At 24.6% G+C, this 13,990-nt stretch overlaps 1 protein-coding gene across 1 annotated transcript; it reads right to left on the minus strand.

Annotated features, from left to right (window-relative positions):
- Positions 1 to 1,104: 1,104 nt before the first annotated feature.
- Positions 1,105 to 13,060, minus strand: LOC114124741 (ATP-binding cassette sub-family C member 4-like). Its single transcript, XM_050204669.1, is given in 25 exon segments — positions 1,105 to 1,559; positions 1,623 to 1,795; positions 1,909 to 2,154; positions 2,212 to 2,339; positions 2,432 to 2,602; positions 2,675 to 2,798; positions 2,910 to 3,016; positions 3,660 to 3,810; positions 3,898 to 3,977; positions 4,115 to 4,389; positions 4,454 to 4,830; positions 4,914 to 4,999; positions 5,072 to 5,169; positions 5,239 to 5,360; positions 5,439 to 5,603; positions 5,681 to 5,971; positions 7,419 to 7,529; positions 7,602 to 7,740; positions 7,815 to 7,971; positions 8,063 to 8,282; positions 8,978 to 9,188; positions 10,027 to 10,161; positions 10,249 to 10,359; positions 12,272 to 12,355; positions 12,438 to 13,060. Coding segments are annotated over 25 exon segments (3,987 nt in total). The 5' UTR covers positions 12,446 to 13,060; the 3' UTR covers positions 1,105 to 1,342.
- Positions 13,061 to 13,990: the final 930 nt, after the last annotated feature.

Consider the following 13,990-nt stretch of genomic DNA (forward strand, 5'->3'; position numbering starts at 1 on the left):
AATTATTATTAAAAGTGTACAGCTGGTATATTCACTTAATTATTAATCAGTTCATTGACGTGCGCAGACTTTGATCGCAGGGGGCGCCCTTAAAAAGGTCCAAACCAAAGATTCTTGTGTGATGATAACTGATTAGTTTAAAAAGTTTATCACCTTTATGTTATATTGAAACAATTAGAGTACAACTAGCTTTACGTTTTTCATGTAAAATGTAAAATGATCGCTATCTATATAATATAGATATCTATTTATTTATTAAAGAAAAAGCCAGAGGCCAAGGGGGATCGCTGCCAACCTGGCCACCCCGTGAGTAGGTATGTCTGTAATAATCACAATTTACAGTCGTGTTTTACAATAATAATTGTGATTACGAGTGTATAAACTTTGATCTATGTAATTAATTGCCATTGTTGCTGATATTAAATTTATCTTTACGGTAAATAATAATAAAAAATAAACTGTACTATCCCAAAACACAATAATTAACAATGTTTTATTTTTATTTATTAAATCAAAAGAAAATTTGACGTACGTTTCCCCAGACGCCAGGTTAGGTTAGCTACAAGTATAAATAAACTTAATACTAGCTGACCATTCAATTCTGCAATCACATTTGGCTAAAGAATAAATCATGAAATCTATAAAATTAAAATAACTTATAAAAGCGATTATTAAATTTTAAATATTTATAATTTACCGGAATATTAGGGAACGGGTGTTGATGAATTGAATTTTTTCGCGTCTTAAAAAATATTTTTCTACCTAATAATATAGTTTAACATTCTATTATATACAAATTTAAATAATAATGTTGTATTTGCATTTTTTACATACATATGCTATGTAGTATTGGGCAATTTAATATCATAGAAGTAACTCTACATTAAGCATAGTATATAAGCGTTATGTTCTAGCAACGAAAAACGAAATTATTGTAAATGTTATATTTTATGATTGTGTTTAACTTGTTTAAGACCTTGTTCAAATTTTCAAACCTAATGACCTGAGTGTATAGAAATATTGTATATTTTATATATAATATTTTTAATATATTTTAGATACATACTTATTAGGTATTACAGATATTTATTAATTAATAAAAATAATAATTGAAGAAGGTATGATTTATTACTATTTCATTTTTAAACAACATATCTTATTCAATAATTTACTTAGTTAGAAATTGCTTTATTGTAAGGACTTTTGAAAGTCTATAATTAAAAAAGAGAGGTTAATGGATTCAAATTTGAAAACATAAATAAATACATTTTTTATTTAATGATAAACAAAATTAATATGCGTAATGAATTATTTATACCTCTGTAGCCTCATTATGTCAAAATTAAGATGTATCATTTCCAGTTTGCTCAACCATTTTGTAAAAAAATCCTTCAGTGTTCTTCAATAAATTATACGGGTGATCAAATTCAACTATTTTGCCAAAATCCATAACTAATACTCTATCGGAGTCCATAATAGTATTTATACGGTGAGCAATTGTTAGTACTGTGCAATTTTTAAATTTATTTCTTATTGTATTTTGAATCAATTTATCAGTCCTGTGAATAAAAATGTGGTAAAGATAAATAATTAAATATCTTAAATAAAATTATTTTTATTACAGCGGATCAACATTGGCAGTGGCCTCGTCCAATATTAGGATTTTATTGTTTTGTAGTATAGCTCGAGCTAAACAAACTAACTGTCGTTGACCGACACTGAAGTTCGAACCACTATTCGACATTTTCGAGTTAAGACCATCGGGCAAATCCTCCACAAAGTTTTTGAGTTCCACCTATAATAATAATATATAAGTATATAATCAACAAATTATTTGAAAATCTTTTATTGTGTAATAATAAAACAAATATTTTGTTTTTAAGTGAAATTAATTAGAACACATTATACTTCATCTAGAGCATTCCAAAGATCATGATCTGGGTATTCATCAAATGGATCTAAGTTTGTTCGCATTGTCCCAGAAAACAATACTGGTTCCTGAGGAATAATAGATAACTTAGATCTCAGGTCTTTGAGCATCAATTCATGTATATCTACACCGTCAATGATGATTTTACCTTCATTCAGAGCTAATCTAAATAATGCTCCGATAAACGATGATTTGCCTGCACCGGTCCGGCCAACAATACCAATCTAAATAAACGTAAAAGAATCATTATTGACCATTAGAAATATCTCTTAAATGCTTACTTTTTCCATTGATCGAATTTCAATATTTAGATCTTTCAATACATAGGGTGAATTTAAGCTGTAACGTAGATTAAAATCTTTAAATACGATTTTCCCTGAATAAGGCCATTCTTTTGGTGGATTTTTTACTAAAAAACAAATTAATAATTTAAGCATAATTTAATTTATTTTAAACTATTCGTTGGAATAAGCAAATTAATTCACAATTAATAAGTTTTACCTTCAATAGAGTGAAGAGTATCTTCCTGTGGTAAATTAGTGTATTCTATAACTCTTTCAACTGATGTCAATTGGCATAGTAATATTATTGATTGTCTTACTCCCCATTGAATCCTATTGAGTAGAGTTATCACTTGTGTAAGAGTTAGTCCAACACTTGCTCCGTTAATATCTTAAGTTTTAATTAATTGGTGAAATAACATGATTTAAAATTATTAAGAGAATCTTATAACTTTCAACTTACTGTTATCGGCTATTAATAGACTAAATATAATAATACATAAATAAAATAAACAAACATTATCTATCCAAAATCCGAATCCTTGATTCAAACATGTATATATATGTGAAGCTGAGGAATGTAAATCCTAAATGTCAAATAAAAAGAATATACACATCTTTCAAATAAATGTTATTAATTTAGAGCAGTATAAATAATTAATAAATTAAGTTATTTAAGTAAATTTTAATATAAGTACTTGATGTCTGTCAAATTCTTGTGACAATATTTGTTCTGCTCCAAAGGCTCGAATTGTTATTAAACCCTGTAACGATGCATTCATATGTGCTAATACAGGACTTCGTGCTGTTTATAGTAAAAAAAAAAAACAAAATTTGTGTTTTAATTTAAAAATACAATATAAGTATTATAATATTATTGTTGTTGTACTGCAAAAGATTGTATGAAATTTCAATTTATGTAAGTAAGCTAAAACTTATTTTTAGCATAGCGGCATTGGTAATATGAAGCTTTTCGTTCGAATTTTTGCATATTTCGATATTTTAATGTTTTGAAGAATTATTTTAATTTTCATTGGGTATTTTATAGCTGAATAATGGGTGTTTACAAGGAGTTTTTTTTACGTTCTTCAAAAAACAATTATTGTAAAAAAAAAAAAAAATTATTTAAATTTTGTTTTTATATTTAACAAAAATTTTGTGAATACTTCTAGTAGCTCAAATAGTATTTAGATTTTATTTTGATACATTGCACTTGGTCATAAGATTTTATTTTCGGACTACTGATATCATTTATTTACTAAATGTTAATGATTAAGATTAATAAGTTTAATGGTAAAAATGTTTTTTGTTAATTTTTGTATGTGTATTTTTATTTTTTGTGAAGAGGTATATGAAGTTGTTCACTAGGTGTTTATTTATATATATCAAATTTTAATGCTTATAAATCAGTCTTATAAATTTATGTTTAATATCACTATGATACTTACTAGATGCTTCTAACCTTTTGATGTTTTGTGATGTATAGAAATAATATTCTCTAACTTTATAGACCATAATTCCAATAATAACTGTTGGTATCAATAGATAAATATTGGTAAATCCTACAATAATTACAGTCCCAAAAATGAACATAAAAATCTGAAAAAACAGTTAGCTTTTTCAAATTCTTAAATAAATTACTTTTTTAAATTTTAAATAAAATAGCGTAAGAAAAAACTGTATAACTTGTAAGGTATCCAAAAAAATATCTGGTAAGATTTCATCCACAGCTCCTAAGTCTTTTGAAAAGCGATTCATTATGAATCCTGCATAAAAGTATAAAATATTAAAATACTTTTCGTTATTTTGATTTTTTTTATTTTAAATATATTTCAATATTTCAAGCAATGACATTTTTATTATATTATACAATATACATACATAAAAAAAATTGATTACATACCTGATGAATTTATATTAAAAAAAGACATAGTGGTTCCTACTATGGAATTGAACATTCGATTGTGTAAATTAATTGAAGCTTTCATGGTAATTTGGACAAATATAGCAGACCTAATTATCACTGATATGATCAGGGAAACCATGAAAAATGTATAAATGATAACATAGTATTCATTATTATTGTTAAACCATAATAATAAGTTAGATGGATCATGTGTTTCTGATAAACTGTTATTAAATGTAGTTTTCTGATTATAAAATAATTCCTGATTAACCCTGAAAAAGTATATCATAAGAATTTCAAAATTAATACAAAATTACTTAATTACTGTAATAGTACCAATAGCTAAGCCAAAATTCTCCTCCGACAGTAAGTCCCAGAATTAAGATGCACATAAAAAATCCAAAAAATACGTTGTATGAACTCTCACTAGAAGATATGTACGATATTAAAACATTTTTGGATTTATATTTGCCAAACTCATATGGTGATTTTGTATTAGGTTTTTGAGATGACTCTTTAAACTTGGATGATAAAATATTTTCGTTAGAACCGATCTGAGATGAATCCAAGCGTAACTCGACCTCATTGTTGTTCATTATATTAGTTTCAATTTTATTTTCAATGGTTGTACCATTTAAAGGTCCAAGTACTTTTGCAAAATCCAAATTAGAAGCTTGAATATATTGATATGATCCTTCAATTATTATTTTACCCTAAAACAAAAATGAACATGATATAAAATTAATATCCTATAGGCACAATAATTATTTTAATATTATAATCTACTAATACTAACATTATCCATTAGAACAATATGATCAACTTCGGATAAATGATGTACTTGATGAGTAATAAGAATACATGCTTTTTTTTTGAGATAGTCTGTAATTAGAAACTATAAGTGTAATTGTGTTTATATAATTATACAGTTAAAGCATTTGGAACTATACTTACTTTTAATGCATTTTTCAAATAAATGATTGCCAACTTTAACGTCAACAGCTGAAAGTGGATCATCAAGTAAGTAAATATCAGCTTTTTTGTACACCGCTCTAAAAAAAAAAAAATTTTTGGAAATATTAAATGGACAAATTATGGTTAATTTTCAAATTTATATTAACCTTGCTAAATTAATTCTTGCTTTTTGTCCTCCGCTCAAAGTTGTTCCTCTTTCCCCCACTATCGTTTCATCGCCAAGTGGAAAATGTTCAAGATCGCTTTTTAGAGCACAGACATCAATAACCTATTTAAAAATCATAATGATTAACTATCATTTAAATAACTGCATGTTATTATATAATGTAAATCCGTATTTATTTACTTCTTTGAAACGTTCTTCGTCCATTGGTGATCCAAAAAGAATATTTTGTTGAATAGTACCAGAAAATATCCATGGTTCCTGTGATGCATAAGATAAAACGCCATCCACAGATATTTTGCCTTTAAAGACAGACAATTATTTTAAAATTGCTTGTATTAATGAACTCTGAAATCATTTTTTAGTATCGTTTAATAATATAGAAAGAAAGTATAGTATATAAATATAAATTTTATGAATATTACCTTACCGGCTCCTACTGGTCCGATAACTGCAACCAATTGTCCAGAATTTACTGTTAAATTAATATTTTCTAATGTATTATTAGTTTGAACATCTGTCCATTTAGCAGAAATGTTCAAAATAACTATACTATTACTATTAACAGATTCTTTTTTGTCTTCAATGTCATTACAGTTATTTGCAGTATGGTCATCAACAATGGATGATTGTCCAATGTTTTGTTCCACTGAATTATCATATTTTAAATGAGAGTTTTGGATTTGATGATCTTTTTCCTCGAGTAATAAATAATGCTGTAAAATACAAGAATCTAATTTTAGATCCTAAGTGGAGTAATTATAGATTAATTAGATGGTTAAAATAATTGAAATTAAAAAAAATTAAAGAATAACAAACATGTTTAGGCAAATTCAATAATCAACAATTTTTTTTTGTGCATTTCAAAAATGAATGACTATAGTCTGTAATTATTAATTAAGTCTCTTTCCTACATGTTATATATTATATAATATATTATATACTTTTCTGCATTTTTCATTGTATTTAAATTTAAAATTTTGACGAGATTACTTTATAGTAAGTACCTAATTCATAAACATTTTATTTATCTTAAATAATAAATTTGAATGTAAAATTACAATGGTTTTTTATGAAACCTTGAAGTTAAACATTTTTTTAATATATAGGATATTTTTTTTCACCGAGTGTTTTATTGCCTATACATACACAATACAATGCGAGGTTTCTTATAAATTGTTTTTTAATTATATATTGACGTAATTTATATAATATATTAAATATAAATTTTGTCCGAAGTACAATTATTTATATTTACAATTGTACGAATACAACATTAAATCAGTAAAAGTGAAGCGTTGGCTAAATTCGCGTCATACGGTCGATATAAAAATCTAAGATTCAAATACCTCTATCATGATTTTTGCTATACGCAATGATATTTTTAAAATATGTAGATTAATATTATATTTTAAATAATTTTACCACAAACCTATTCACATTGTTTTACAGTTTACAGTAAGGCTAAACCGATCCAAAAGTTTTTAATGACAATGGACATTGACCATAGTATGGTACCTTTATTATTATAACAATTAAAGCTTAATTATATAATAAATGTTTTATTTTTGAAAAAAATTTAATTAACCCACAGTTATTTTAAAAGTAAAATAAATAATAATAATTATAATAATACTAAAAAATATTCGAAAAATTAATATACTAAATAAAATTGATAAAGGTAAACTGTTTCCACTCAGAAGCGTTTTGAATGGTTTTGATACCTATACGATAATATTACATCATTGAATGCATATTAAACACACCCGCCAATCATACGACACCTACAACTATGTGTCAATCATCAATGGTATTCACTTACAACATGCCCCCTTTTTTTAAAATGTTTATTATTTATTTTGTATAATTACCTAAGACACTTTAAATTAATGAGTACAAAAATTCTTAACTATAATTTTGAAATAGCCATAATTCAAGTCATATCATTTATTTTGGAAGCTGGCTTTAGTATCTAATCTTTGTTCTCTTGTTTTTATTTTTCTTGTATATACATATTGAATTATGTAAATTGTTTCGCACATTTTTATTATATGAAATTGTATGTCTTTAATTATATTATCTATAATTGTCGAGCCGTGATTATACTTATACAAGAAGCAAATAATAAAAAAAAAAATTTAAAAATTATTAAATTGTTCATACTTGTATGCGTTTAATTGATACAATTAATTCACCTATTCCCAACAAACTGATAGAAAATTTTACTGCCATTGACATATGTAGCAGATTGAAGAAACATATAAGAACGTAAACCTATGTGTAAATAATAACAATATAATTTAATGTAATTTATATCTATAAAAGTTTAGTTAATTATGAACTTACTTTTTGGAAAGATATTTTATTTCCTAATAACACGTATATTAAAATGCTAATAAATATTTGGAATCTCGATTGAATTACTTTAAATGATATCCATATGAATTTAATAAATGTGGCTCCTTTTATTTGTTCAACCTCTATTCTATAATCGCCTCAATATAATATAATATTTGATATATTATAATAATATAGATGTTATTATCAAACCATACATACTTTCTACTATATTTTATGAGATTAACAAATGGTTTTTCCCATGTGTACATTTTGATCACTTGTATCCCCGAAATGATTTCATTCATTAATCGTATTCTTTCATCGGTCTTCTTTGCAGTCTGCAAACGAAATTTAGAAATTATTTTCCCCATCCAACCTGAAATTCAAAAAAGTAACTTGATTATAAGTATACATTTATGTAAATAATTAATTATTACAATTTACTGATTGTAAACAGTTTTATATACTTTGTAATGGAATAAAGAAAAAAAATGTAGCTACTCCAACTAATAAGGACACACCAATTTCTTGCCACAAAAAATATATTCCAATTATTATTTGTAGGGGTCCGATCCATAAATAATGTAGATTTATTGCACAATCGAATCGATTTACATCATTCGATATCAAATTGATCACTTGTCCAACGGCAGTTTCGCCAAAAGTTTTATGACTCAGGCATAATGTCTACGAAGTAAAAAAATGAAACCATTATTCATCTAGTAAATTAAAAAAAAAAAAAACAAATTTAGGATACTCTAGAATGTAGTATTTTAGCTGTACCCCACATGTAAGTTCATAGTACAACGAAAACAACAAATAATATAAATAAAATATTGTTGTATCAAATTTATATGCAACCAGAATATCTTAACAATCAGTCAATAAATAAAAACTGCAGTTACCTATTAAATATTTCGGAAATAATTTAGTAAAAATTGAAAAAATATATAAAAGGTTTATTCTGTCATTATATGTTGAAAAAAACATTATCCCTTAAGTCCTATCAAGTACTAAAAACGTATTTTAAATTTTGAACAAAAGTATAATTGTATTTTTTTAAGCTTCATGTTTCTAGCGCCCCCACATTATATTTTCGAATTAAAATTAACTTAATCAATTAGCGCTAATTTGTACTTTTAATCTAGTCTTTTGTGCACAAAGTTTGTCTCAAGTTCTCCAAATTCCAAAGTAGGGAGAAGGAGCTGAATATATGCTTAGTCTATTCACTACTTAGTATGGAAATCCAAAACTAAATTTATGGCATTATTTGAAAAATAGAAATAATTATTGTATGAAATTTATAATCTGTATAAACTATCTTTTTTTTTTACAATTTAAATATATTTACAAATAATTTAAAGAATATTTTATAGGTTCACCTTTCTGAAGATTAAAGAACAACAAGCAACTTTCACCTTCATTATTTCGTTCATAATTTCTTCATATGTGTAAAAGATAAGGATAGTTGACATAAGTATGCTGCATATTAAACCTGATGAGTATAGGTATGCATATTTTATATCAATATTTTTGGAATGATTATGGTTGAAGTATGCTAATAGTTCACCAATTAATATAGGTTGAGACAAACTGTAATAAAAAAAAGATATAAGAGTATATAACAAACATAAATACCTATTACAATATTATACATTAGTGTTTATATTACATACTTCAATAAATTAAACAAATATATGTATATTTATTTATCTAATGTTTGGTATGAACAATTTAATAGTTAAAATTCAGTTTATGTTAATTGACTATTTTGATTACATTTTTACATACCTAATTAACTTTTATTGATATTAACTTAATAAATGAAAATTGCAAATTACACTTATAATAATAATAATAATAATAATATTTCTTTATTACGGATATAAATTACAATTACACATTATTTTTTTCTTTTGTCGTACAAGTATGAATACAGAAAACATACAATAATTTGATTATATAATAAATACAATAATAATAATAATTTAAAAGGAAAGGAGTAAATTGGTATTAATATTATGCATTTCTCAATCTTGTTTTAAGTGTTTTAGCAATTCTATCCAGAACACTTTTTTTTATAAATGTAAAATTTTATTTGACAATTATAAAAATTAAAATTAAAATCGTACACCTATAGGCTATAGATAGCTCAAAAAAAGTCAAAGTATTTCACTTTAAATAGAAAATGATAAGATATAAACATTTTATAAAAATTTTACAACATTATTGAGGTATATTGATGAAGAAATTTCTGTTTTTCATTAACGTGTTTAATCTGTTTTCCCCAATTTTAACAAAAATGTAGAAGGAACTTTTTTATTTTGACATTTTTAAAGTACGAACAATGTACCTAATATTCGAAAATGTGTCGGGGGGCGTTAGCTATATTATAATATACTTAATCTAAAAGTTAAAAATAAGCTCTTACTTGAAAATTATTTCGATTATGCAAAACAGAAATCCATATAGAATAAATTTAGCACCAAACATTCGGATCAAAGCTCTCAACAAATTTGGATTTCGATTCATTGAAGACGATTTGGCTAACTCTGATCTCCATATCCTAATGTCAAAATGATTACTAAGTTATTTCAAAGTATTGATAAGAATCATTATCATAGGTTATAATAGTAGATTGTTGATAATATACTTTTCCAATTTATCGCCTAATGGCGATGATTTCTGGTCATCTAATGTTGTATACAAATCCGTTTCATTTAAATCTCTGAGACGTCCTATTTTTAATAGTTTTGATATCCAACTATAAATAAAACATGTATTCGAAAAATAACAATGTTACTTATAATTTTTAATTTTTTATAAAAATATAGTCTTAAGATTATAAAAAAATATTTGTTTTTCAAATAATAATAATTGATTTAGAAAATAAGGGTGAACTGTTAAACGAATTGGTTTGTGTACAATGTACTTTATGTATGTGAGAATTTATAAATTTTACAGTTAAATTTTTAAGTTACACATTTTTTATAAATGTTTGAGACTTTGAGTATTTGAGTAATATATTATAGATTCTGTGTAAAGGGTAAGGAAAGAATTAAATTTACAATAATATGTTTTTTGAAAATTTGATTTGGTATTGGTTAATTAGGGAGTTAAAAATAAAAAATGTTAAGTATTTTAATTAATACAATATTATAATTATTAATTATACAACAATACTGTGAAAAAAAAAACAGAAAATATTTCACAATATTAATTATAGACAAATTTTATTTTGTGAAATGATTAAAATTTGACTTTATTGTACTATTAATTACAAAATTTTTTGTAAGTATCTGTAAAATCATTTTTAATGAGCTCTAGTTAATTAAATTACGGTATAGTATTACATAAGTGTTACATACTTTTATATAATAATGAAATTACACATTTTTTATTGATAATACTAATATAGTAATATTATTATTTATAATTAATCATTATCAATACATATTGATAAATATATTAATTATTAGAAATTAGTATAAAAGTTAACACTTAAAATTACTATTTAAAAATGTTTTTTTTTTTTGATTTTTGTATTAGGTAACATAATAAAAAAATTAATCTAATTGTTAACATTACTATTAAAACTAATTAATATTTTTTTTTGTTTCATGTGAACGAAAGTAAGTTTTTACTTGTTTTAAATTCAAAAAAAAAAATGTTCCGTTAAACAGTTTACTGATAGCATAAAAATAACCATGCTAATAGCATTATTTATGTTAGAATACATTTTGCAAGCCATTTACATATTTTCTTTGTTTTATATTTAGACTTGAAAGTGAATACATTCAGTTCGATGAAGCAGTCTAAAATTACTTTTGTATGTTTCTACTCAAAATTGATCACTTTCAACCATTTCTAGTTTTTTAATAAAACTATTATAATATAGATTATCGGATAATTATATTATATTAATGCAGTGGCGGGTCTAGAATTTTGTTTTGGGGGAGGTGGGCAATATTTTTTTACATTAGTACATATTTTTATAGAAACCCTTATATTAAAATAATGGTATTTTAAAATATATTATTATATGGTAATGGGGAGCAAGCCCCTCTGGCCCCCTCCTTAAATCCACCACTGTCTAAATGGATATAGGTACAGTCGAGTCTCGATAACTCGAAAACCTCAATAACTCGAATTTCTTTTTGTCTATATGGAATTCTTATATACTTAATGTAGTATTTGTAACTCGAAAAACACATAAGTCGAATTAATTTTTACCTCCCTTGAAATTCGAGTTATCGAGAATCGACTGTATTAAGATACAAAAAATAATCCATTTACGGAATTAGCATGGAATGCAATCATTGCTGCTAAAACACGCCCAAAGTGATGGCAGACGTCAGTCATTAGCTAAAACTTTTTACACTTAAAACATACAATTTCAACTTGTTCTTGTAACAGATACAATATAATTTAACAATGTTTATTTTTTGTTTAATCGGAATCATAAAATTACATTTGAAATGTTTAATAGTTTTAACCTTCACCAATATAAGATATTAAAAAAATAGATGTAGGTCTATTCAGTTGCGTAATTATGATTTTGTTCTGGGGGGATATATAATAGACCGTCTATTGGTATTTGTCATTTTAAGTTACAAATATACGTACCTAAGCTCCAAAATACATCAAGTTAAGTTTAAAACATATAATTCGTTTACCTATGAGTGATGATTTCAAAAAAATTTGCATTACATCTTGGATTAGGAGGTCGTTCTGTCTTAATATCTGCCTTTGGTGTCTCTCTTAAATAATAAAACAGATAAATATAGATTAAGTTGGTTTTTACTATTATTAGTAAACTTATGAATACATTTGATAACTTACCTATTCATAATGTATATAGCGAGAGTATTTAATTCGTATTATAATTTTTTTATGAATACTTAGTTATAATAATAATTGTTACTTATTAATTTTATACCACATTTCTTGTGATGGTATTTAAATATACGATGTATAAGCTATTAATTAAATTACAATAAAATATTAGCATATACTATACACGCACGCCAGTTGTCGAGTGTCAAGTAATTGAAATTATAAATTTATATTTATAACGCTTTGAAGTTTTCCACTACCAAATATCAGCTTTATTTACACATAGTATATACATAATATTATTATAGTAAGTATCTATCTGCGTGTAATCACTATTTGTAGTACATTCATTAAGACTGCATACAAGATTAACTAATCTTCTTCATTTAAAAGGACGTCACCTCCCACATATAGTGTTATCTCAGTCTTACACACGTACGGTCTGGTAAATTTTTCGTTCTTCACTTAAATAAAGTAAAATAAATGTACAGTCGTGATTTATAATAATAACTTTGATTACGAGTACATAAATATTGTACTATGTAACTTATTGCCTTTGTTTATAGTTAACTTATTTAATATAGTAAACTTAATACTAGCTGATCTTTTAATTATCCAATCATGGTTGGATAAAGAATAAATTATGATATCTATTAGATTAAAATTACTTAAAAAAGCGATTATTCAATTTTAAATATTTATAATTCATCAGAATGAGAGTATAGAAGTTGATGAATTGAACTTTTTTGCGTCTTAAAAATGTTTTTCTAACTAATAACATAGGTAGCTTAACTTTCGATTATAGGTAGGTATACAAATTAATTAATAATGTATTTGCATTTTCTATTTTTCTACAAATATTCTATGTAGCATTGGGTAAATTGAAATATTATAGTAGTAATTGTAAATTTAGCATAGTGTGTAAGCTTTTTGTTCTAGCGAATAAAGTTCGCAACGATAGTCCATGCGCGAACTATTCACCTAATGTATACCTAAATACCTTAGGTTAGGTTAATAATAAAAGAAATATGGTATACGTGTTTTTAGATTCTGAGCGGATCAATGGAAGTAATTATTTATTTTACAATAATTATCAGCAATGTGGAGATATTTTTTTGTGTCAAATTGTATAAAATAATTTTAATTTATGTTAAGATATGAACAATATTATTTAACTATTGAACACAATATGTAAAAGTCGTAATATATATAATGTATTATATATATTATACAATATACATATTATATTATAATGAATACGTATACTGATAAATTGTCAATTGATATAATATTACGTATGATTATAATTATAGTTTACTTCCAATTTTGCATATAAAATATATATAAATAACCACATTATAAACGATAAACACAATAGAAAGTATTATTGTTGATAAATATTCGGTAATGTTAAAGACCATAATTAATATAAAGTCGACAATTTGTAATAAATTACATTTTTTTGGTTTAGGACTTTAGGTCATCTATTCGTTTAAAAATTATAATTCTATGTAGTATAAATGTATATAATATTATGCGTGTCAGTCTTTAGTGACCAC

The sequence above is a fragment of the Aphis gossypii genome, chromosome 3 (assembly GCF_020184175.1).
Source record: "Aphis gossypii isolate Hap1 chromosome 3, ASM2018417v2, whole genome shotgun sequence".
NCBI classification, from domain to species: domain Eukaryota; kingdom Metazoa; phylum Arthropoda; class Insecta; order Hemiptera; family Aphididae; genus Aphis; species Aphis gossypii.